This window comes from Anopheles arabiensis, chromosome 2 (genome assembly GCF_016920715.1).
Source record: "Anopheles arabiensis isolate DONGOLA chromosome 2, AaraD3, whole genome shotgun sequence".
Classification (NCBI taxonomy): Eukaryota; Metazoa; Arthropoda; class Insecta; order Diptera; family Culicidae; genus Anopheles; species Anopheles arabiensis.
The window spans coordinates 53,610,490-53,636,845 of NC_053517.1; the positions used below are offsets into that span (position 1 = coordinate 53,610,490).

The window sequence follows — 26,356 nt, forward strand, 5'->3', positions numbered from 1 at the left end:
TTGAACGGGTTTTGCAGCGGTATATGGTCTCACTTTCAAGGCTCCCAGCGTTTCGCGCAATGGCTACAGCTATGTATCTGTGCAATTTATAAATATTACTTATTGGTACAGTTTAGAGGCTGCTGATAGCGTGTGCTTTGAGCATTGAAATGTATTAGTCATTGTTTAAAAATATTAGAAATTAGCTTCTCCTACGACTTCTTCCCGTAAACAGTTCTAGCAAACAAAAACTGATACCAGTACCACACGCACACAAACAAATGACACATGCCAAATGGTTGATAATTATTAACATGCGCAAAGCCGTTACATGACTTGGACGGACTGTCGTGTTGCCGCTACACCGATAAAGCTTTCCGATGGATGACGGAATGATTGCGAGTCGGTCGATAACTAGCTCTGACTGGTTACATATCCCCCCCTCAACTGTGGGATTTTTAATTTGCGTTTACTTGCAAATTGATGAGTCAAGGCTTGATGCAAGATCAAATGGACAAACATTGGTCACCGTTAAACTTATAGCAATTTTGTAGGTTTATCATTATATCAACAAAGCAGAAAGTTTGCCTTTGTTTTAACCACTAAGTTTACGATAGTTTGTAGAAAGATGTGGATATTCATATAATCCATCTTATAAGGAACTGATTGAGTTTTAATTCCCGCCTTTTCACGATACACGTTTGAATATCACTCATAAAAGTTTATTTCCACACACCGAACACACCATTGAAGTATTAGTGATGTTTACATGATTTGCGATCACTACTCAACAAGGGACAAGAACACCGCACCTCTGACCAATCGTAATGTCGTCTCTTCCTACATACTTATTTGCACATTAATCAACTCGCGTACTGCTTGACGTCAATGGGGCGGTGTTTGGAGAGGAAACTTGACTTTCAAAAAACCTTCGCTTACAATAAACAAACTGCAACTAAGGTAGACATTATGGGCCTGGTAAAAATAACAGTCACTGCAAAACGTTCAATAACTTTTTCTGGAGCTGGTCAGTGTTTTAACAGCCATATAAAGTTCTTTAACTGCACAATTGGCGACGGAGAACTGGAATAGTATTCCTACTTAAAACCTTTTTTTATTGATTGGTTTACTCGGTATAAAATGTTTAAGAACTGTTATTATTCCTTTTGAACTGGTAACGAACGGACAAGTTGAATGCATGTACCGCCACTCACTTGAAGTTGGAGAATCATAGATGATATTAAAACGCTTCAAGCGCATCTCGAATCGTTATTTGCGCATAGCACTTCTCGTGCCGAATTAGCAAAGGAGTTTTGAAGTTCATCCGTACTGTTTGTTTTACACACGTTTAGCGACATTCAGCTGCAAAAAGACGTATAAGCCAACCTACTTGTGTTTAATCCTCGTGCTATTCTAAACAGAAGCCATGTGTGTGATAAGACATGAAGTTAATAATTGCTTCCTGATGACGAAAACAAACAGCAACAGCAACACAGACATCACTAAACCCCGTGGCGCGCAACACCTGACCGCTCTTATCGCAAAGGTTAGGACGCTGCGGACGTTTTGCCACCTCTCGGACGCCTTCTCGCAAATGTACCCCTTGGTTCTTCCCCTTGTGTTACGCCTTAATTTTGCGAGCTGTTCTTTCTTCTTTAAATGAAAATCCCACAGATCATCAACAAGGCAACTTACACATCTCCTTGAGCTTGCGGGATAGTCGGCTAAAACTGAAGCAGGAACACTGCACCGGCGGTTCCCCGTCGAGCGAACCGCCAAACTTGGCCGCACGTTCCAGCTTCTTCTGCTGCTTGCGTTGCCGCTTTTCTTCGGCCAGCTGTCGTTGCAAGGCGTACTTTTCACGGATCTTGGGGCTGCCGTTTTCGTCGATGTAGTAGAGCGTCTGCTCCAACCCATCGTACTTGTTGATCAGTTTGGGATCGATGGCAAACACTTGTAGCACGTTCGGGTCGACCATTGGCGGTCCCGTACCCGGTACGGGGGCTGGCTTCATTAGCGGATTGTTCGGAGGAGGGACGACAACGGTGGTGGCAGTGGTAGAACTCACATTTTCTTCCTCACCACTGCTACCGACCGGCTGCTCCACTATAGGGGCCATCGTGGATGTGCCACCCGTATCACAAGGTCTCACCGGAGCGGATGCTTGGTTGAGCTCGTCGTCGTCCACGTCGTCGTCGTCGTCCGCCTCGCCAAACCCATCCGTGTCAGTACTATCACAGGCGGTCACTACCTTTGGTAGCGCTTTCGGTCGTGCACTGTTGACGTCGGGCAGACTCTGGCAGGTACGATCCTTCATCAGTCGCAGTTCTGGCTTCTTTTTGCCAAGCCGAATCGTAATACCAACTTCCTCATCATCGTTATCTACATCGTTATCGTGACCGTCCATGGCGGGGTCTTCCTCTTGCACGACCTTTCGTTGCAGCTCACCACCACCGTGGGCCGTGGCACTGCTGCTGCCTGCCAGTAGTGTCGTGCACCGATCGCGGTCCAACCGAGGCGTGGGTTCCTTTGTACGTGCTCCGGAGCTGCTGCCACCGTTGGACGACAGCAGACGTGTCATGCCTATCACGCTTCCTGTGCCACTGCCCGGGGATCCCGATCGATGTCCTGCATCGAGAGGAACACGCCCGAATCGGAGGCGGCCATCTTGGCGTCGGCAAACGATGGTAGTGTTTGGTTGTGACGCTGCTCATCATTCTCACACTCACTGTTGTGTTTCAGGTTCTCCATGCGCCGTCGGAACACTCCCGGGAGCGTAATGATTGGTACTATCGCTGTTGATGACCCGGCCGTTCCAGCCGCTCTCGTTACACTGTCAGTCATTTCTTGCGCGGTCGCCGCTACTGCTGCCATCTTACCGCCGTAATAGCAAACTATGGCACCAATTTGAAGATTATTTGAACCACAACGAACACTCTTCTTCTGAAGCTTTTCGCGGTGTAGCTTGCCGTTTGCTCAGCGCACTGTATGTAGGTTAGACAAGCAAACACACTTATTCTCTGCGCTGCGCGTTGGAATAACAAACTTATCAGTACAAAAAACTCGGAAACTAGGAGTCCATTTATTGGGTTTACGAACGAAACACTTGATATTACTTGTTACTTCAATAATTACTCTCCCTCGGCCGACTCTATGACAAACGTGCATATAACAATAGTTAAATAAATAAATTTATTTTCTTTCATCAACAACATTGACCATCTGCTAGAGCCACCTCAAAGGTTCAAGAGTTGAAGAAACTCGGGCAAAAACCACCAGCAACGCTTGCAAACAAAAATGGCAAACGTCGGCACGTTTGACTGCTCCATTTGCACTTCTTGCACCGACTGTTTTGTTCCGAGACAAGGCCGGTCTCGGCTATAGCTTGGAAAGTACGGTAAACCAAAAACTTTTCCCCTCCCTTAACCTGGCAAAATTACAACGCAAAAATCTCCAAAGCAGCGCGAGCTCCATGCCCCGCCTACAGACAACATCACCTTAGTTGCCGCACTCGAAACACTGCATGCGCCCAAAGCATGCCACTGTCGTGAAAGTGGCGTTCATCCCCCCGGTCCAAAACGAGTGGCCAAAAAATGAGAACCAAGAAATTGCGTCTTAAATCAATCTACGCGCCATAAAATCGCGCCGCTCTCCTACTCTTCAAGCAAGGGAGGAAGGATGCTTGATGCTGAATGAAGCACAAGGTGTGTTGTCTCATCGTTGAAAAGGCTCTCTTCAAAAGGCGATCTTTTCAACTCGCTCCAGACACGTATATGAGGTTGGATGAGCGGAACCTGTCGTTAAAATGGCGCAACCCGAAGGCTGTTTGCGCAGCATAGCAGACACGCATTTCGTAGACACTGTTATTGCCGTTTTCTTCGCAAAGGGCTACTGCTCTTCAATATTAAAAGAACGTTGTTTGTTTACGAAGAGAAAAATCACAACAAATGTACGAGAGGAAGTGTATAATCAATACGTGTGTGGATTCGTTTGGAGCAATTCAGCCAAATATTTGAATATTAAACAGAACCCTCTTCCATTTCTGAGTATCGTAGTGACGTTACTTATCATGTGTCGTAGAGCATTGCACAAAACAATACACTGTTTTCCGGCACAGTTTCTAATGTGAACAGCATTGTTCAAAACTATCAAGATGTTTTTCAACAGCTGTCATTGTTTATGAAACCTGGAAGACAGTGTATGTTGCTGCAATATATTTTATTATTGAATGCTTGTAATAATTAAAAATGTCATTTACATAATCTTATTTCTTACGAACTTTCTGGAAAACTTCAGTAACGAAGAAGGCGAAATCGCAATTCAAGGTAAAGGTTATGGCGTACACCTTGATCAATAACCAGAACTTAGGAAGCCGATCCGCAAATTGAGCATTCCTAAGTGATGATACATTTTGCTTATGTAAAACACGACGATCTACGTCAGCAGGCGCCGCTTTGAAGAGCAAGTCCGGCACGGTTTGGGGGTCGGTAGGTGGTGGTTTCAGTTCACTTCCAACAGACCGACCGTTTAATTATTCCCAGTAACGATGTATCAGTAACCGGTTCTATCGTCACCTCAGGAGCAAGTTTATAACAAGTGAGGCTTATTATCCGAGGCGATTCGTCTTTCGATGATTGTCCACTGTATGTGTCGGTGTGTGTGTATCGTTAGAAAGACGAGATCCTTTTACACGATGGCAGGATCATCTTTGCGTAAGATCAAAAACATTTAGCACGCAACAAGCTGAGGATTTGCAGTCGTTCTTTGGAGTCAAATAACTTTATCTCGTGTAACGTAATTTATCATCGACAGATGAAGAATGCAAAGTAAATATTGAACATTATTCAATAATTTCAACTTGATACACAAACTTACTCGTGTCCGCAACCTGATGTCTTTGCTTATGATAAGGAAGAGTTCAACATACTCATTAATGAAAAAAAAGTGTCAAGAGCACGTACGCTTGAGCAAGGGTATATGGGTTTAATTTCACTGCGTTGATAAAACATGCTAAGTGATACACCAGCCAAGCTGATAAACTGATGAAATGGCGTTACGCGATTGCATCAGCCAAATTCCTAGGCTTGACGAATTGAACAAACGGTGAAAAAGGCACCAAGCCACCAAACAAAGCTTGAACAAACGGCGCAATGTATCCGTCAAATGGCAGAGATTGCCGACCAGTGAGCCATGACGAGGAAGCACTCCATCGTGCGTCCCAGCACAGTACACCGAATGGAGCGATCCTCCGTCAAGGTTACTTGTATTCGCGCTTTTGATTATTTTTTTTTCTCTCTTTCGATTCTTTGACAGGATCCGAGACAAGTAGACCCACCTGAGCGGCGCTAAACAATAATAACAATAATAACAATAATAACAAAATAATAATAATAATAATAATAATAAAATAACAACGAATTGCCGTGTTCCAGGTGGAATTGCAGGATGATTGAAAAATTAATTAAATGTTTTATAAATGGTCGTCCGGGCCTTTCTCTTACGCTTTTTTAAAATAGATGGAGGCACAATTCGCTCGTCAATTCACCACCGGCAAAGCAAACTCACCGGTGTGTGGTGGTGTACATACTGAATGTTCCAGGCGAATGCTTTTTTTTATTGAGGATTTTTTTTCTTTCATAGCCTCTAAAGTCAGGTTCAAAGTTTCTTGTACTTTAATGCAACCAAAATTTGGTCGTGGCCACCGCTTACAAAGGAGAAGCTCTGCTCGCAAAGCAATGTGTACAATCTAGTGACGTTGCCCACCATTGCTGCACCTTAACTTACATTCGGAATAGGAAAACGCGTATGACACAACGATGGAAAGGAACAAAACAAAACGAAGCTTTAACGAATAATAAAATACGCGATCATCGATTGCATGGCATGGCAAGGTACGAAACGACAGCTCTCGATTGAATGCTTCATATGTTTTCAGCCATAAGGGAAATCGAACCTCGACAAAGATGTCGAAATCATTAACTTATTAAAGACAGTGTGCGGAGGGGTGTGCATATGAAGAACGGCATAAATTTCTATAAATATTAATAGAGTAACGATTCGACAAAGGAACTACATATTCTCCTTCCTTCTTTTAGTTCTTAATCATTTATACTACCACAGGTAGATAATGAAAATGTGTTTCCATTTCCATTTGGTTGCATAACAGTGTTATTGTTGGGCCACTCCTTCAACCCACCTTCATGGTAGAATTCGATACTTTAAAACAGCATCGTTTAACTCTGTTATAGCGCTGGTGTCAAGAGTACAGAAGCGTATTTGATGCACCGTGTCTCAATGCGTAAGACTTGGCACGTCACACGTCGCAGCGGTCAACGAACGACACAAACGATCATCGCTTTTCTTTTTTACGCTTAGCGAAAGAGAGTTAGACAGACAAAATAGTTGCTATCTGTTCGAAACTACAAGTTCTCTTCTCGGGAAGTGTCACAACAATGACAGATCATCATCAAAGTGAATAACGATATCATTTATATAACATCATGCGTTACATATAAAACTATGGATTGAATGAAAAGATCACCCAATCGATGAAAATTGATTTCAAATGGATGATCAAGCAGCATCAAGTCTTGTTGATCATTGCAAAATGCTTTTCGTGATTGAATACAGAAACTATCGCCATACGTAAACACACTAACACGCATACACATGTTGCAAAAGTTGGAGAGGAATCTCAAGCAAATCTCGCAAACCATCGCACCAGCATGAAAGTTTCTCCGCCCTTTCTCTCTCGTGCAGCACATACACCGTTGTGATCATCATTCCTGGTGGAGCATAAAACATGTTCAACATATTTTCGCAGTCCGTGGATCTATTTTTAGCACCACTTACAGCCACAAGCCGAATGATTTATTTTAAACTCTCACCAGCTCAACCTCACGCTCTCCGGCCGCTCGTTTTCAACATCTATTGCTACTACTTCGAGCTGTACGAACTGACCCCGCCGCCTTAAGGAGAAACCGAGAGAAGGAGGAGAGAATACATCGTATGTTTTCCTCCTCCGATTGTTCTTCGAATGATCGAAGTAAAAGGAAAGTGTGCTATCAATGAATAGTGAATGCATTGTGCGGTTTCATTGTACTCTTTCTAGCTTCTTGTAAATTTCCGGCTTTCAGCAATGTTATATGATGGGTGAGCATAGGGTAGCACAGTATATTGAAGAAAAATAATTGTTTACCAATCGATGCTACACCACCATAAAATTATAATTATTGGGCAGAGAGAAGCGCTCGAGAAGACATTTAAAAACTACATTAATTGGGTCCTAATCTTACGAAATATAATAAAAACATACGTCATGCTTTAGACATTCCATTTAGTGACTGGTACTTTGTTATCGTGGGGAAATTTTACACGATCATATCATATCCCTCTAGAGGTCTTAGAAGTAGAGAGCTACTAAGAAGCCCTTTTAGATCGACTGGTTTTGGTGCCAATGATCCACTGCTCAAAATGATTGATGTGTATAATAGGTTAGGGTTATCAGCAGATTTCAATCAATCCGTTAGTCAGCTGCGTCAGCATATTCAAGTTAGTTCTAGGGCCATAATTTAAACTTGTACTCTGTAAGCATTAAGTTATTTAGGCATACTGCCCGAATAAAATTAAATTTAAATAAATTTAAATAAATAAATAAATAAATAAATAAATAAATATCGGTTATGTTTTATCATCCACACTCTACATTATTTTGCTATGAAAATATATTTTATGTAAAACCAGAGTACCCCATACGCAATCTTTCAAAACAGAAACTGGAAGGATGACTCATTTAAACGCATTTTAAAAAACAGACGACAATCTGTGGAACGTGGGACGATGGATCGTCTGAAGCTTAAAAAGGAACACACTTTCTTCCCAAGAGAGGACCAGTCATGCGACATTCGGTGCAAACGGACTTTGCCGAACCCTGCAGCTAGTGAGATATAAATGATGAAATTCCACTAAACGTCATCAATGGCTTTACGAGATGAAAATGGAATGGCACTAACGATCTCCGATAGAACCACTAACTGGTACATTAGAATTTTCTACCATGTCACATAGAAGCTGTGTATATAAGATATATTAATATTAATGTTAAGTATTGTTAACAAGTTAACATTTTAATGGCCAATAATTATTTAAATTCAATAACTATTTAAAGGCATTTCTTTTAACGTAAGGCGGCATAGAGGAATTCAATACTATCTTCAGCTTACTAATTGATACAACATCCTCAGTCAGTCATTCGTGCGTATGGGAACTCGGTCCTTAAGGGACTTGAAATCATCACGGACATATCGTTAAGTCGTACTTATTGACGACTGTACCACGGGACCGGCTTTTAGTACAACAAAATTCAAACTAGTTCAAACCAATTGCTAACATTTTGATGAAAATAGAGAGTGAAAATGTGGAAGATTTCGAAGATAATTCAATTGTTCAACACATCTTACGTTGCACACCAGGCAATCTAAAAAAAGTCACACTAATTTTTTTTTCATCAATATCAATCAGTTAACTAAGGATTTACTGGCGAGTTATTTGCAGGAAAATACAAAATAATCTAATTTTCAGAAAACTATTGTGGACTTTGCTGAAGGTAAACAGATCAGTTTTGTGCAAATAAGTAAACGCTACGTTCAATGAAAGCTTGCATTAATCGTGTTTTAAAATTTAAAACATTTTTTATCGAAAAGCGATCAATGCTGCCTGCCAGTCTGTGATGATCAGTGCTTTAAGAAATGTACTCTGCAGAGCCCAAGCGCTCCGCACAAGCAGCAGGATGCTATTCGTTAATGAATTACAAATGACATTATGACAGATAAAGTGGATTGTTCTATCCATCCCATCGTCATGACCGAACGTCAAAAATGCTCTAAGCTATGGCAGCATTCAAGGTTGCCGACCAACTTCTCTTATCGTGCCAATAACATCAATATCAGGAGCTCCCGGCATATCTCCCAAGCAGCGAGACCGTGGGCACAAATTGATGCAAAATTATTCCATCATTCGGTTGATTGAGGTCTTCCTGCTAGGTAGTAGTGCCGGTAACACACAACCACCCTGGACTGTGTGTACCTAGGAACGGGAGAAATGGCGATGTGATTCGCGCTGATTGATTTTCAGTTCCGTTGGAAAAATGGAAATCGAATTTAGAGTTTCCCCCCATCGCTTTGCAAACTGGCAGCGCGAATCATGAGGTGCTCATGACGAAAAGAGGAAACACTCTGAGGTCAATTCACGCTATCGTTTATCGGTGTTTTAGCAGCTAGGGTATACATTTGGTTGCCGAATACTACACAGCTTTCGACAACTTAATAACGGATTTGTGGTGCGTACGTGACTCGTACCATCAACACGGGAAGACGTCTACAATCATCAGCATGATTATGAAATAGACAAGAAATAGCCCAAAAACCTAAACGCAGATAGGCGATGGGGGTCTCTGCTTTTCACCTAGTCAAACCTGTCACCATCCTGCCGAATTGCAGCTGCCGATGAACAAGCGAACGAAACATAAGGTTCATTTTTCTTGTGTAAGTTGGATGTTTGTTTTTAGCTGTCAAAGATGGTTGAACAAAAGTTTTCGGAAATGAGATTTCATTTTTTAATTTTTATAATATTTACATCACTCAAAAATTTCGGTCAATAACGCACGGCACATTAGAAGAAACGACTGCACAGTTGTCATTAAAGTCGACCAATCCCTGATTGGATAACCGCGGCCTTATCATGGGTTTTTTATAGATATAAACTGATAACTGTAATACCGAGGGAGTGTTTCGTTCGAACCTGATAAATGCTTAGTTTTCCTAGGGCACTGTCCGAGTTTTCTTAATTATCAATATTCCTTTGATCCTGTTTTCTATTTCAAGGACGAACCGTTGCACAATTCACACGGCGAATAGTGAAAGTGAGGCAACCACCACCGGATCACCAATACCATTGCACATTTCAATGCATTTCACCACAGGCCACGTTCAAGCGCGGTATCATATCACCCCTTCCTAAATCTACCAACACATGCGTATGAAAGAATGTATGAACTTAACAATGGAAACGCCGCACGATCCACCGCTGCGGTCGAACGGGTGGTGGATAACATTGCCGTATAGTATACACATGACCACACACACACACACAAACACAACAAACCCGTGGGGTGTGTATAGCGTAGAGAAGTTCACTCCAATTTCACGCACACACGCTTGCTGAGTCACCCCCGGATGTGTATGTGCGCGTGAAAACTGTCTCTGGCGCACAAACCCCTTTTTTTGTTTCATTGCGTAGCCGCGGCTGGTTTACACTATTCCCATTTCCACGTGAATCCCACTCAAAACCGGTCGACACTGAATGAAGTAGGCACAAAATCGATCCGATTAAATAACGACACCCCTGACAATTAGAAGTAATCGTCGCCGTAGCGGAGAGAACACGCACACACCTTTGCACGTTTGCTCGATGTCGCGATCGCGAGGAGCAAACACTTTTCGCTTTTCTCGTGGTGACACTTGCACTAAAAACTGAACGCGTGTAAAGCGACTCGTTTAAAAGCGGAGGGAAAGAGATAGAATGAAGAAGTAAACTAGCACAACGAACTGCGGAGGATTGTGGTACGGTACAGTTGATGGCCACATGTCGTGTCGTGCATTTATTTTTATTTTTTGGCTTACTTTTTAACAATTTCCCCACCCACACACACACATACACACAAACATGTACGCACCCTCCTGCGCGGGGAATGTTGCAAGTGAATCCCCAACTTTGGTGACCTTTTACGAGAGTCTAGTCGAGAGTCGCAAGATAAGACCTAAGCTATAAGACCTACTCTGAACGTTTCGTGCGATACGCTGGAACAGCATAGCACACGATTTAAACCGATTTCTTCTTTGGATCTTTCTAGAAGCTCAAGTACTGATGGGTAAGTAGCACAGACACAAAAAAGAATTGAGTTTGTTTTGGTGTTTCATTCATCTTATCAATCACTTTCGAAATCCTTCTTAATCATTTTTTTTCTCACGTTTTCTACAGTATCGTGGCATATGGACATTAACATTTGTACGCGAATGTGAGCCGCCGGCACAAGGAACATTTCTATCGCCAATTTTTACGCCACATAAGTCACGCACACACGCACACCGCTTCAAATGCACGCGGAACGAGCGCACGAGACTTAAGCCATCGCGCCCCGCCTATGGATAACGCACACACGGAGCAAGTGGAAGAGAGACAGGAAACTGCTGCGTCGACGACACTGGGGTATGTGACGTTGACTTTTTTCTTCGCTTTTCCATTCCACCTCCCAACCACCCTTCCATCTACAAACACACACAAGCGCACGCACGCTACATCACACATTAATTCTCGATCACACGCATTCGCGTTCTCTTTCACGCTGCCTTCTTTTGGGGCGGCAACAGGAATGTTCCCCATTCACCCCACTCCCCCATCGCAATCGGTGGAGTGCCGATAGGAGGAGGAAGAATAAGACACTAGATAAAACAAAAAAAACTGAGGAACAGAAAAATTGCAACCCACAAAAGTAGGCGACAAAGTTTTGCAAACGCACGCGGTACTGCTGCGAGTCCCTGTGATGGAGAACATCGAATCAAATCGCGACATTCCAAGTTGAATAGCTTTAATGCCACCTTACGTTTTACATTGACGAAAAGCAAACTGTTCACGAAAACTTGCGTGGCTGTATGCGCGGTCAAAGTGGTTCACTGTTTCCTCCGGGCGGCTTGCTTAGTAGGCAGAGAGGCCGCGCGCGCGAAACACTTCCTATCGTACGCGTGTCTTCGTTGGAACTGTGAGCGAACCGCGAACCGTGTTGTCAGTCAAGACACCACACACCGCCGGTTATGCGGTGGTCTCGGTCGTTTTTTTTTCGGGGTCTTCGCGTGAGCCGCTCCGAAGTTTTCGCTCTGACATTCGCATCCCAGAGAGGGTGAGAGAGAAACCGGGTAGTGAAGAATCGTACGAACTTGTACGAAACCGCACCATCGCCTCTCGCCATGTTCCGACCGGATGGACTCCCCCCTGAAGAGCAGACAGGGCTCCAAGCAATGGGCCAACCGTGAGCGAAAAAGAGAGACCAAACGCTGTTTCACCGCTGTGCATGAAATAGCGCGGACCTACATACTGGAGAGCACGAGAGAACCCCCGTCAACGTGAAGCTTGCTTGTGAGATTAATGCGCGGTCGATAGTGCGATGGAACTTCAATCACTCAATTATCCCCCCATCAATTGATCTGCTCTGACGGTGTGGTAAAATTTCTCGCCAATATAATGAGGCATTGATAAATACTGTAAGGTTCTAAATTGCACGAAATGTTTCCAAACAAAACGACTTGAGAGACAATCGAACCAGAAACAAGAATGAAAGAGAGTCGTAATGAATGAGCCACGAGCTGAGAATCGGCGAGAGAGGCAGCGTTTCGTACGAAGCGAATGCTGGCATCCAACGAAAGTTCAGGTTAAACAATTTGTGAAATTCGTTTCCTGGAACGTTCGTGAGCCGATGCAAAGACGGTACAGTATGTCGATAACTCTTTGAAATACTAAAGAGCTTTCCACCGAAACTTAAAGGTGTACAACAAGATACAACAAAACTCATACGCCCAACGGGCGGGAGCCAATAGTACACCTACGGACTCCAGAGTGCACCACCGGGACCGAATGTACTGACCTACAATCGACGTTCCACGACGGCTGCAAACTCTAAATAATTGGTCTCTGCGTTGACCTTGTCCAGAATTTACTTTCACAGCCCTGTACACTGCAGTTTATACGACCTAGCTGGCCAAGAAAGAACAGAAACCGCACCGGAAGTTTGAATAGATTCCTTCTCGGTATGCATAAGTCCTTCATGAATTAACCATTACAATTCGACATAATGCATAACTTTGCTTCTATTTTTATAATAATTTCACGTAGCGACATTTCCACGGAGAGATGCATTGAGGCAAGTAGCAAAGCGTAAAGGTAAACAATGTTAAAAGAAAATAGCTGTGATTGATAAGCAGAATAATGTTACCGCAAATACAGGGTTTTCCATGAGTTCTCATAGCTGAACTCTTTCTTCCCTGAAATGAACTGAATGTAATGGGAATTTGACTCTCTAGCACCCTTGTTGGACAAATCTAATAGGAATTTCCAAGGAGCCTGTCCGAAAAGGCTGACATATAGTCCAATTTCCAACACATGAAGTTCACTTCCAATAGGAAAGTGTCAAAGAAGTCTAAGAGTCCCACAACTATGAGAACCCCTGGAAAACCATGTAATAAAAAGGTTACACGCAATTCCTTTTGTTAATGGTAGTGAGAAGCAGTTATTTAATCATGTTCGACAACCTTCATTTGACGCCAACCCATGGAAAGGGCAGGAAACATATATGATAAAAGAAGTGAAATGAGCGCCGTTTTATTTTCGCATTTCAATACCATGCACATTTTCATCGAGGTTACATCTGATGCATAACAATATCCCCACGAAAATGAACGCTTCACTTCCGTCCATGGTCACAACACGCAGAAGTAGATGAAGCGCTCGATAAGGGTGAAACTTTCCCGCTGATCTAACTGACGATCGTGCAAAGAAAGCACCTGTGAGTTACAGTATGATCGATTTGTTTGCAACTGGATGCAATTTACAAGTTCGAAGAGAACATATTGTTTGTTTGATTTGTTTCACACGTGCGGTAAGCAGCAGCCCGATCAGTAGTTAAACTTTTTGACAAGCGACCAACTGCAGAACTGTTGCACTTTCTTAAACATAATAATTAGCACTCTGCTGATTGAAATCTGTTTAACTCTACTGATTGAGCATATATAAATGATTTTAACACGATTAGGATTCTTCTTATGTATGACCGACGCGGTGAGATGTTAGTTTTATACAGCTGTTAGTCAGACTACAGATGTTAGTCTTATAGGCATTTATGTTTATCACTTAGCCGGATACTGATGGCGAAAGGCGACGGTCTAAATGGAAAATGGTTTGTTAAAGTCCATGTCCGGCCATATACAAAGTTACGCACCTACATACCTGGCTGAAATATTAGAGAGGATTTGTTGCGCTAAGATGCTTTTGTCACTACAATCTACTATGATCAGCATTAGCAGTACAATTATGTAATATTATCCCTCCCTGTGATTGTCCACGGACCCAATTTCACTAATAGGTCATTTTATGTTCCAGTACAGAAAAATTAAAAACTCCATCACAGACCACAGATGCGAGATCAGTAGTTTAGCAGTCAAACAATGTACAACAAATAGCCATACCTTTAAAACAGTGCTGTACAACAGCAGTGTACACAGCAACGAAGTTTTAAAGTGCAAACAGATGAAAATATTAAATAGTTCATCTCTCTTAATTCTTGAACAAAAACATAAGACATATCTCATGTGTTACCTTTGCGATGCAAGTGCCTAAAGCATTTGTTTTGTTTTTAGAGTAATCAAACTGGCAGTAGAGTAATAACTTACCTGAAAAGAGAAAAAAAGAAAAAGTTAAATTATTACTTATATAAACATATGTCTATTTGAATTTAGAAAAAAAATCAACAGAGGTACTGTTAGTTATCAAACAACGAGAAGTCTTCTGCAATTCTAGCACATGCATTTCTATTCACGTTTTGGCTGCAATGTGCTTGCAGAAATTGAACCTTGAATGAAGCGATAAAGAGGACACGACAGAATGTTTGATTGCAGTAGAAAACTGCACTATGGTGCACTGGGGCAAAAGCAAACTAGAGCGAATTTCATCCCCCAAAACACCGTCATTGGGGTAAGGCGGTACGATGTATCGTTGTCGTCCCTTAAAATTATCTCCGTTCTGCATTAGTTTTATCCTAGTTGTTTAGATACAGAATTATTTCCTTCTGCCTCCAAATGCCTTTTCCGAGTAAGACACACAAAAAAAACTAACACCACACACATTCTTCAGTCATTTTGAAAAGTGTTTTTATTTCTGTTCTCGTGGATACTGCCGTAGCACCAAGTTCGCCCACTAGATGGCGCATTATGTACGTGCCAACAGGAGCACATCCGCTATTACGCGACTGTCAGCAAATTCGCCCTCTTGTTCATGACCACTTCAACGTTCCGTTCCTGCCGTCTTTGCACTACTTCAGAATCGTAGGCAGTAGTGAAGCCTTTGGCAACGATCCTGGGCGCCACCTTCAGTTTTATCCATTTTCTTTTTGACTTCCTAACACTTCTCTGTTTTCTCTGGTGGAGGAGAATATCTTGTGGCTCATTAGAACATACGCCCCTCAACATGTAACTTCTTTCTCTTTCTTTGAAGGTGAGCATCCTTGCGCACGAGCCAGAGCACTAGCGTAGATGGTCATTTATTTATTCCTCTTCGTGATAGCTTATCCATTGTTTAGCTGAGGCAAACTGTACATTCCAACAAGGTCAATGCCGATTCTTACAGTGCATTAAAGCTTAGCCACAAAAATATATTCATATTCATGCTAACCCTGCAAGTAAATAGCAGTATAACTCTATGGCATGGCATTGCTATACCGAACAAATACAGTGGTTTGTCATAGAATTGCAATTTAAATTGTATTATTAGTATTCTTTATGGAATATTATTACAAGCCTCACATTAGATTAATTTTACATTGCAAAACAAACCATTGTTCAACAAAATTTCCTCAACAACGGAGGTCTTGTGGTCAAAGAGTAGTATTTCACGACTCAGCTGAGTACACAAGGATAATAATAAAAAGAAAAAAAAACTACATGATAACGATTGTAGCAAACAGTTCAGAGATGGAAGTACGCTACGGAAGGAGGTCAATAACGAAGTCTGGATGAGATGTACAGTTTCCATTCCAAGTATCAGCATTGTGGTACTGTGTACTTTGTACTTCAGATTATGCACCACAATACTACGCGCAAAAAATACTCCACGCTGCGATGAATATTGCTGTCACATGATAGAATCGTTGTTCTCACCGATTGGTGCTAATTGGCTGGACAAATCGAACTCAGTGGAGCTAATTTTCACACAACTCTTTTATTCCAGATTTATACTGGTTAAAGGATCACGATCGATCGGTTACGGCCAGTTTGGAGGACCAGTTCGAAGCCAGAAATAGTGCCAAACAATGACGCCCAAACTGGGCTGATAGGCTATGGTGTGCTATCGCCAAATATCTTTCCCTCTTTGACGGCTACGTCTAACAATGATTTAAACTTACAGCTTGTTCTCATTCAGTATGTATTCTGATTGACAAGACAAAGATATTGGATATCGAGTGTATTCATCTAAATTTATCAAAAGCTGATACAATTTCCCAACAACTTTGAGCTGTTCCAATCTGGGACCTTACGGGGCAGAAGGCCTGACTGACGAGTATATTATACACACGGATATATTTTTCAATCAAAGCTGTGCTTAGTATGCAAGACTGCAACAAAATTGGCTAATAAAATGAAGTCAATTATCAAATATTAGTGAATATACATAATGGCATTCTATTACATACACACAAATAGATACCCATGCATAATATTCACGAAGCAAATCGTTTGATGTGTTCATTTATTTCAACGATTCATCGTTTCAGTATGCGTAAAAAAATACGCCTACAAGGTATGCAACCGTAATGCAACAGTTGTACTTCTTCATAAACTACATTCAGGCGCTATGTGAAAATGTTAGGAGCGCAATGATACAGGGTTTTCAAAGCCAATTCAATATTGTAAACTAGTTCAAACTTATTTTTATGCATGTAAATACGAAAAAGTTATTACAAATTAAAAATATGTTGTAAATAAACTATATAAATAAATTTCTGGATTCTTTGATTAGGTATACCGGAAACATAGATTTTTCACTAATATATTTCATATAACTTAAAAAGAAAATTAATTAAACTATGTTATGTTACTTAATTACATTTATTTATAAACCACCCTAACAATTCCTTGGTAGCTTTAAGGTTCCAAAACAATAAAACCCTAGAAAATACCGAGTACGCCGGATTCAAACTTTACAACGAAAGTTTCATACTTCAAAACATCAGAATAGAGTTGACTGCGCCCAATTAAGGATTTACGACGCCAAAGTCACACTTCACGAAACTCAATAACTAGTTTACAATATCGTATTGGCTATGAAAGCCCTGTAAGTAACCATCGGTAGAACAACTTGAGGTAAAAGTAACCAATATAAAAAAGGTTTTGTCAGCATCGATGTTTAATATTAAATTAAATTGAATATAGAATTCCAAAGCATGTTGAGTAGTGCAACGGGCTAAGAAGATGCTAATATGTTATTCTCAATCAAATATAAAAATGCTTTATATAATCTTTAACCATTCCAGATGCTCCCAAGCATTCAATCATATTGCTATGACGTAGTCGCAGTTATGATTAGATTACGTGCTTTAACGTTTTTGAGGATGATACGAATGCGAACGATTTAACTACAATGTTTACACTTGTGGAATTCACAAAGTCACATAGGTCCTATGCTTCTTCCTACTCAAGCAAAGCGAACATCGAATCTAACGAAACTTTCATTGTTGCTTATCATTTTAAAACCATCGTAACTTTTCCATATTTGACAATATGTTGAATCCAGAAAAAAAAATCAATCAGTGTTTGTCGACGTGCATGAAAAAAAAGATTGCGCACATCGTTAATCGACAAGTACTTTAATAAAAACATTAGAACAATACATGATTTACACACGAAGAAAGGCTTACATGGCGATATTCGATGTATAAAGATTGAACACATATGTTCGATCTGTTCTGCATCTAGACGAACTCGTTGCCTCGCCGGTGGATTGCTGGCCGGAATGATAGCTGTGATAATATTCAGAAGCATCCGATAAATTGTTCTACAGGTAAAGTTACAGGTTTTCGAACGGATTGCGAAAGGATGTGGCAAAGAAAATGTGTTAAAGCGATAAAACTGTCCAAAGCGCACACAACCCACTTATAGTTTTAAATAATCTCACTATCTCATATATTAATGATCAATATGACCATATTTCCGGCACAATTATGTTAAATTATGTATTACCACTCTCTGCTACCTACTAAAATTAATGTTTTATAAGTTTAATTTTAACCATTAATACTAAAAAACAGCTAGGCTTAGGCGCAAAAACGTGAAACATGGTTAATGGTAAAAAATAGAAAAATATGTAAAAACCAAAATTATAATTTTGCCAAGGTACTAAAACGATCCACATCATTCTTAATAATCGTTAGTTAATAATTATTTTTAGTTTTATAGGTCTTTCTTTTGTTATTTTTTGTTTTATACAGTGGCCGGCAAAATAAGGTGGCCACTACTTACAATTTTACATTTTTTACATTTTTTCCGTGAAAAATGAAGTTATTGTACTGCTTTATTTTTTGAAACATTGTTCGTGATTTGCTTAAGAATGCGCAGTACCATACCATGACAAAAATGAGAAGATTGCTTCAAGAAATGTTTTTTTTCCAAAATTGATCAAAATCACTGTGCCAAAATAAAGTGCCCACTTTATTCATTCTACAGAAAATATTTTTCTGAACAAATATAACACCAAACTCATAATTTATATGAGTTCCTCTCGCATTCTGTATATGTTCGAGGATCTTTGGAGTGTTTTTTTTTATTATTTTTAATGGTTTATCTAGTTCTGAATCTAGTTTTTGCATCTGGTTCTTCTCAAGCGTTATCAAGAGCTTTAAATTTAAACTTATTTGTTTGTGACCCCAGTTTTATCCACCTTACTTACTTACTTATCCGGCGCTACAACCGCTTTTATCCACCGTTTATCCACCTATGCACATAGAATCTGCCACAAATTTTCGATGGAACCAAGACTTCATGGAGGATATGCAAGGTGTTTTATACAATATTAGTTGAGAAATGATTTTTGTGTTGATTGTGTTAGCTTGTAGGAACATGTTTTTAGTTTTCAAACCCCATTTTCTTAAAAGAAATATCCCAAAGTAGTGAAGAAGAATGTTAAACAAGGTATCAGCCATAGTTGTACTTTCGATTCTCACCAGTTTTCCTGCTACTCCTAAAGAGAAACACCCCCTAGCTGCAACATTGCAATTTTCGTAATTTACTGCCCGTTAGGATAGGGTCCTTCAAGTTCCTCGCCCGAGCTACAGCAAGACTAACAAAGCCAATTGGCTTCAATATGATCAAGAACATGCAGATATATCGTTAGATTGTTGAAAAACTGATATTTGGACAGATGAGTCCAAATTAGAACTGATGTTCAAAAATATCTAGACGCGATCCAACAAACCAATATGTATGAAGAGTGCAATGTGATGACCAGGGAGGGGATTTCTATACGAGAAGTGGAGAGCATGGTTTGAATCGACGGCATAATGAAAGCTTATACCTATATAAGCATCCTGTGTGAATTTATCTGTTTTCTGTGAAAAATACGGAGTAAGTAAATAAATTGATGTTACAACAGGAAGACGACGACTCAAGTTATTCACGAAGAATTTTTTATTTTATTTTTTTCAATCAAATCGAATAAATTTTTTTTAATGGCTCCCAGTTAGTCTTAATTTTAATTCAATTGAGATTTAGTGTGCAAATTTTAATGCAAATGTAGTGAAAATGACGTGATTAAGAAAAACAAAATATGTTAAAGCTCTGAAATACTCTTAGGAAGAACCAATGCCAAATATGTGCAGATAAAAACAAAATAAATTATGGCAAAGATCCTCGAACATGTAAAGTGATACAGCAATTATCCGCAGTACGCGATACTCGATATACGCGAATTCGCAGTACGCGATTCCTCTAAATTTGACAGCTCCATTTGTTTTTTGCAAATATTTTAAAAAAACAACAACAAAATAACAAAAAACTTCAATGCAAAACTCTGTGACGCTATATTTCAACCCTCGAACCGGTAGTGTAAACTATTTTTCCATAGGAATCCGCTATACGCGAAAACTCGAGATACGCTATTGCGCTCGGTCCCGTGCGATAGCGTATATCGGATAATGAATGTACAGTGATTTTGATCAATTTTGGAAAAAAATATTTTTTCTTGAAGCAAACTTCATTTTTATCATGCTATGGTACTGCGCATTCTTAAGCATATCAGGAACAATGTTTCAAAAAATAAAGGAGTACAATAACTTCATTTTTCACGGAAAAAATGTAAAAAAATGTAAAATTGTAAGTAGTGGCCACTTTATTCTGCCGGTCACGGTAGGTCTCATGAGTGAATGTTAGGTCATATGCAGAGGCTTTTACCACAGTAATAGCTGTGAAACTTCCACTCTTTCCAACCATTGAGATGTTATAAGTTTCACGTTTTCATTCAGTTTTTTGTTCCGGAAAATAAACGGGTGTATAAAATGCCTGGAGAATCTCTAACCGTGTCATTCAAATTAGTCAATTGATCACACATTTGGACCATTACCATTTTTCACGCTCGTTACTATTTGAAGAAGCCACAAACTATGAAAATGGGAGAAGAACGATTGCCAGAATGGATGCTGAGAAAATAACTCCCCATTGTGTAAGGATGTACACGATAACTTCACACTCAAAGTAGACCGCAATGTAAGGAATGAAAAAAAACTAACGTGAAGAAAACGACCTTTCACTACAGATTACAGTTTGCTGGAATCACAGCCAACGATTAGCTAACACTGATCGATAGTGTGTCCGTGAAATAAAAATCCTCAAGTATTGAAGCACACTCTATCCTTAAACGTAACACCGTCGAAGGAAGTATTCCCATCGGCGTTGCCGTATCTGAGTTCGATAGCAGTATTTTTGACCCAAGCACTTCCATTCGCCATGATACTATGTTGATAGTAATCTATTTTTCACGATACGTCCTTTCACCTATTTATTTGCCTGCCCAGCCCTTCACGAACCATTGTATCATCTTTTAAACATTAGCAAGCGGGTGGGTGTTGGGGTAGTACGGGACGGTTCTTGGCCACTGTTTTCGTACTGCTTTCGTATCGAGCAAAGCACCCAATTGGGTATGGATGTGTGTGTGTGTACGATCGTTCCCTCGGATGACGTATCTGCGAACCGAACTAAACCGGTATGAATATATGCAAGAAGAAATGTTATAAATAATTCAAAGCGCCGAAGCGCTGATTCTGAATCCCGCGCGATGGAGGATGGCGAGCCGCGTGCTTTTCCAGATTTCAAAAGCGCCACCTCTAAGTGTTTGGATTTGTACGACGCTGATGAAAGTCGCGAGGATAATGATGACAATGGAGCGAAGGAGCGCACCACCCGAACTGGGTGGTGGGCGATAACGCAAATAAGTTAAGTAATTTATCTGACTCCTCTTCCGGTAGTGCTGAACAAGTCGGGAGTAAAAAGAGGAGGTGATGTTTTTCGTCACATAAAATGTGCTTATGCAGAAATCTGTATAGAGCTTCTGTTTCATATACACAAAGAGCATTAGGCAAATCTATGCGGAGATTTTGCAGCACGTCTTGCTAGAGATAGATTGCACAGATTCGTTTACATTTGTCTACGCCTACAATATTTTCCAAATACATGTTAGCACTTACCTATGAAGGTCAACTCGATAGTTTCAACAATAAGGACCATTTTGATTTGCTAACGAGTATGTTTTGGAGTTAACACAATTTAGCTTTGATCACTATTTAGAAAAGCTAAAACTAATCCATAATTCACCAAAAATTCATTTGAAAATTCTATTAGGCATCACAAATACCTAGTTGCATGGAAAAACTTCAGGAAACAATGCACAAATGAACATTAACTCGAGAGATAGTGATTGTCCGCACAGAGCACAATTTAGCACCGTATGATTGTCATACTATCCAGACTTCCAAGGACCGCAGCATAGGATTGGTGGCGCCAACACTGTTTTATCCCGCACAGAGCATGAGATTCGTTCCTCCTGCCACGTCCACGCAAAGTTGCTTCATGCCAAGGCGACACACAGCATAGACACATTAATGTCAACATACAAGGCAGCAGCATGGCAAAATCAGGTCGTATCGGATCCAAGCCACAGCAGATGGCAACAGCACCAGCAAAGCATATCAGTTCCATTATGTTGCTCCAGCTATCCTTTATAGGTGAGTGTGGCAAGGATTCGCCGACCGAATTCACTCCGTGTCGAACTACTAGCCATCAGCATGCTGACCGCCTACACGCCTATGGCGGGGGTCTGACACAGTGTACAGCGGACAGTATGCAAGCACTAATGCGGAGAAAATGAAGCACCCTGTTTGGACTAGTTTCTTATTTCAAGACATGCGCCTGACGTAGCGGTTAACCAGCGTCGAGTTGAACATGTTGCTTATGTTTTAGACTTTCTTTTAACCACATTATATTCGATAAGGATAAACATTTCTTCAAGCCAGCTAGTATAGGAGCAACATATATAACAACATCTTTGCATAGGATGCGCTACGTACGAACGAATCATTGGCAAACTAGTTCAAATTCTAAGATTAACTAAATAATTTAAACATCTAGAGTGGCTACAGTTGTTGCGTCACATGAGAAGAAGAAATTACAAAAGTGTTGTGATGTCCACTTCTGTGCATATATTTGAAGCTACAGATCTCATTGTACAGGGTACATTCTCTTCTTCTTTTTAGCGTAATAACCTACGCGGTTATAATTGTCTTTACCGGCATCTGAGTATTATTATTAGTACCACGCAGTCGAACAATCAGTCTTTGGTAGGAGAGGACGGACTCGGTTGGGAATGGAATCTGTTCGGTATTGTATGAGCCGAAACATCTATCGAATAGAGCACCTGGCTGCCGACAAGAGTAGTATTGTCACTATGTATCGGTGTGTCATTTGATCCACACTTTAAATTTGCCCGTTATTCCTACACCAGTAAGTGCGACGTGTCAATCCGCCAACAACAAAATAAACCAAACGAAACTTTCCATTTATCAGTTTTCTCTTTTTGCCTATATCAATAAATCATTTTATCAATTGCGGTAGTTCTTCCCATCTGGCGAGACTCTCATCGCACGAATAAGTTACTAGCGTCAAACTTAACCATATGCAACCACTTTCAGGACAGGCGCACGGGACAATCAATTATCGGACCAACCGACCTGGTAAAGACCTAACATCGCAACGAACAGGTAACGTTATAAATGCATCTAGGTGTAATCTCTAATACAGCAAAATGGAATAGGTCGATTGTACACTATTTAATTGAATGTGCGGCATTGGAAGTGACGATTCGCAGCAAGAAAATGCTTTGGTTTTTTTGTGTGGTTGATTTGAATAAGCATCGATCATACTTCGTAAAGCCAATGACGTTTGAGAATGCTTTCCATTTACTTTAGACTAAATATTCGAAACACGGGATGAAAAAAGGAAGCATTATCATGCTGTTTTTATTGCATGTAATGCAATAAACGTATCAACGCAACAAACATGCAATTATCAAATTTCATACATTTTATCGAAAACCTGCCAAGCCTTCCCAAGATTAGGTTCGCAGTTTCTGTTTTCGAATCGTAACTCAAGACAGAGAGTTCTTAGTTAGCTTATACTATATAAACGGACATGCAAACTAACTGTACCATTACCTGAGACAACACGAAACTCCCATGCATCTGTCGTTTCGTGACATAAAATATACATCAAACAATGCACGTCCACAACGACACTTTCAGCCAAACAACATTCCAGACATACAGAATCGTGCAAGGTACGCGCGTGCCCGAGGACAGTTCATCACATTGCCAAACCTCCACCCCCCCCCCTCCCTCTTGTTAACCCCTCACACTCTTTAGCTTTCGCTCTATTATTTGAGGGTCGCTTGAAAAGCGTCCTTCGCAAAACCTTGCCACATCCCTTCGACGGAGAAACAGGAAAATGACACACTACTAACTTCCTCCAATATCCGATTTGAAATGTTCAGGTATAGCATCGCTCGAAGAATCGGAACTGATGGTCTTCGATGCAGAAGAGGAAGACGTCTTATTGGAGGTCTTTTTGACACTGTTGCCATCCGTAGCAGCTTTTGGAATACGTAGTGGTGGTCGTATCCGCGCCGGAATCGGCAGGTCCTTATCGATGCCTACGCCAATGCCTTGGCCACCTGCGGCCATCAACTGCCGGTAGATGATCGTCTTCAGGGACAACTTTCTGGTTTTCGGGCTGATGTTTTTCGACCCGCTACCGTTGGTCGAGCTTTTTGATTTGGTGGAAGATTTCCGTTGGGCCGCTGTTTCTGGAGCAGAGGAAGACTTGGGATGCTCTTGACCAACTGACGTTTTAGAGCTCATGGACAATTCTTCAGCGGACTGTTGCTTTGGTTTTAGAATACTTCGTTTCTTTTTCGTATCTTGCTCTTGTTCATTCTGAGTTGCTGTAGCTTTTTGTAATAGCTGTTCTGGATATTGCTCTATTTTAGATTCCATGGTATATTCTACAGAATCTTTTTTAAATGAAGAAATGTCTTGTTTCTGCTCCTGCTGATGTTTTAGCTGTTGCTCTTGATGCTGCTGTTTTTGATGTTGGTGTTGTTGTTGGTTTTGTTGATGATGCTGCTGTGGACGTTCTTTCTGTTGTATATGTTGATCTGGTTGCTGCTGCTGCTGCTGGTGGATCAATTGCTGCTCTTCCCGCTGTTTAATGTGTTCTCTTTCTGGTAGCTTCTGTTCTTGTAGTGGTAGTTGAGGTCGAGGCGTTTCTTGTAGCGGCAGTGTTTGATTTGGTAACAGATGCAAGGGATATTCTCTTTGTATCTGCGGCTCTCGATGATTGGTTACCAACAAGTGAGGTTGCTCTATATCGAAAAAGCCGTTTGAAAAAGTACCATCTTTTGAAAGGGATGGTGACATGGGTATCTGCTGAGTTGCTTTCGCCGACTGAGACGCTGGCGAATGTGCCGTAGACACAGCAACGGCAGCCGACATAAAAAATGCACATTCCGATTCAAACAGCATTTTGGTAGCGTTTTTTCACAACTAAGTGTTTTTAAACGTCCGATTTGCACTAGCAGCTGATCGTGTACTTCCTTCTTTTTGCTCAAATATCACTTGTTACGAAAACTGCACTACGAAAATCAATCTATTTAACGTCAATGTTCTTCACTGCGATTGTGCCTTTTCTTTATATGTGTGACTGTGTGTGTGTCAACTGTTCAATGCACGTTCTTATTGATCTGTCACTCACACGATGAAGTTCTTTGTCTTTACACGCGAAGTAATGAAACATATAATGCCTACGTTAGACTACATTCGTCGATCCATCAAAAAGCGTATCGTATTTCCAGAAATTGCTTTTGAAACACAATTCAAAAACCTACAAACAAAAAAAAAATGTTTATTTGAACATGCTCTTTGATGACCATTTTAATGTTCACTTAAACTAAACAAAGAACAAATTGGGAAGGTTTATCAGAATAAAATAAACATAACTCCAAAATAAGCAAAATGATCATAAACTCAGCGTCATCTATTCTTCAAAATCACTAAAGATTTACGCAGACTAACGTTTTCGTTGGCTGTTTCAGAAGGGTATCTAGTTGAGCTTTAAAATAAACAAAATGTGCAATTTGCAACTAACTCTTCACAAAAACATCAAAACATATATAAGTTGTTCAAATATCTTAGCCTGTAGCAAAAAAAAAAGTATTCAAAGTAAGTAAAGTTTGATATACAGAAAAACTGAACGAGAATTCTAAATAAGAACTGTTTTTTGAATGACACAATGGAATAAGCACAATCGCACAAACACGGATGAATCGTAAGCAGAGTGTTTCGTAACTAAGGCACAATCAAGTGGAAGCAATCAAACATTTTCTGCGACGCAAAATTTCGTTCTTAGGTAGCGCACATCACGATCAACCTTAACTATTTCACACATTAACCAAACATTCGATGATTTAGCATTTGTTCGCGAATTTCAAGACTCAAATCAATACCATTAATCGATACAGTTCCAACCGAACGCGTCTGTAAAAGGGACGGGCGCACACGTCGTCGCGAACCGAAATCAACCACGAAACTGAGCTTAACAAGACTGGGTTCAACAAATTGGGCCAAGTTCAGTTCAATGCTCAGCATACCATACCAATCGTTGATCTCGACACAATTTCCCGATTTGCTCTGATGCAAATGTGTAGATGAGAGCTCGATAAGGAAGGTACTCTTTGTGCCATCGCAGCTAATCTTACGAACACCAGCAGCTCCCTTGTCTTACGCCGTCGTCGTTCAGTTCTCTGTGACCTTATTTCATTTTACTCTTTTTTTTTTAGCTGATAGCTTTACAATGATACAACGCTATTTGACGAAGCGCAGCACCAAGCTACCACACATCCTTATCGCGTTTATCAGAAACATTCGGATTATGGCGGAGCTTTGCTAACTAGAACACAAACACCG

General features: G+C 40.6%; 2 protein-coding genes across 5 annotated transcripts in view; both read right to left on the bottom strand.

Moving 5' to 3' along the window:
* The window catches only part of LOC120893758 (glycogen synthase kinase-3 beta-like), a 32,269-nt gene extending 20,471 nt beyond the window's left edge, over positions 1–11,798 (bottom strand). Inside the window, exons 1-2 of one of the 4 annotated variants that reach the window (XM_040295836.1) lie at positions 11,639–11,798; positions 1,675–2,963 (exon numbers count right to left, since the gene is read on the bottom strand). In XM_040295836.1, coding sequence (XP_040151770.1) covers positions 1,675–2,560 — 886 coding nt within the window. In that variant the 5' untranslated portion in view covers positions 2,561–2,963; positions 11,639–11,798. Of the gene's footprint in view, positions 1–1,674; positions 3,005–11,633 lie in introns of all 4 variants that reach the window. The other 3 variants (XM_040295837.1, XM_040295838.1, XM_040295839.1) reach the window with 3 other exon arrangements.
* A 2,560-nt stretch (positions 11,799–14,358) lies between these two features.
* LOC120908452 (basic-leucine zipper transcription factor A-like) lies at positions 14,359–26,034 on the bottom strand. Its single transcript, XM_040319439.1, has 4 exons — positions 25,897–26,034; positions 23,857–25,274; positions 17,714–17,815; positions 14,359–14,474 (listed from the first exon to the last, which is right to left on the bottom strand). The coding sequence occupies exons 2-4, from the start codon at positions 24,914–24,916 to the stop codon at positions 14,359–14,361; spliced, it is 1,278 nt and encodes a 425-aa protein (XP_040175373.1). The 5' UTR covers positions 24,917–25,274; positions 25,897–26,034.
* Positions 26,035–26,356: the final 322 nt, after the last annotated feature.

Bases quoted from the DNA above. Each gene is read 5' to 3' on its own strand.
- LOC120908452 (XM_040319439.1), bottom strand. From the start codon at position 24,916: ATGCTGTTTGAATCGGAATGTGCATTTTTTATGTCGGCTGCCGTTGCT. The intron at 17,816-23,856 runs GTTAGTAGTGTG...ATATTATCACAG, and splicing joins CAAATCGGATATTGGAGGAA to CTATCATTCCGGCCAGCAAT. The intron at 14,475-17,713 runs GTAAGCCTTTCT...TTCTCTTTTCAG, and splicing joins TATACATCGAATATCGCCAT to GTAAGTTATTACTCTACTGC.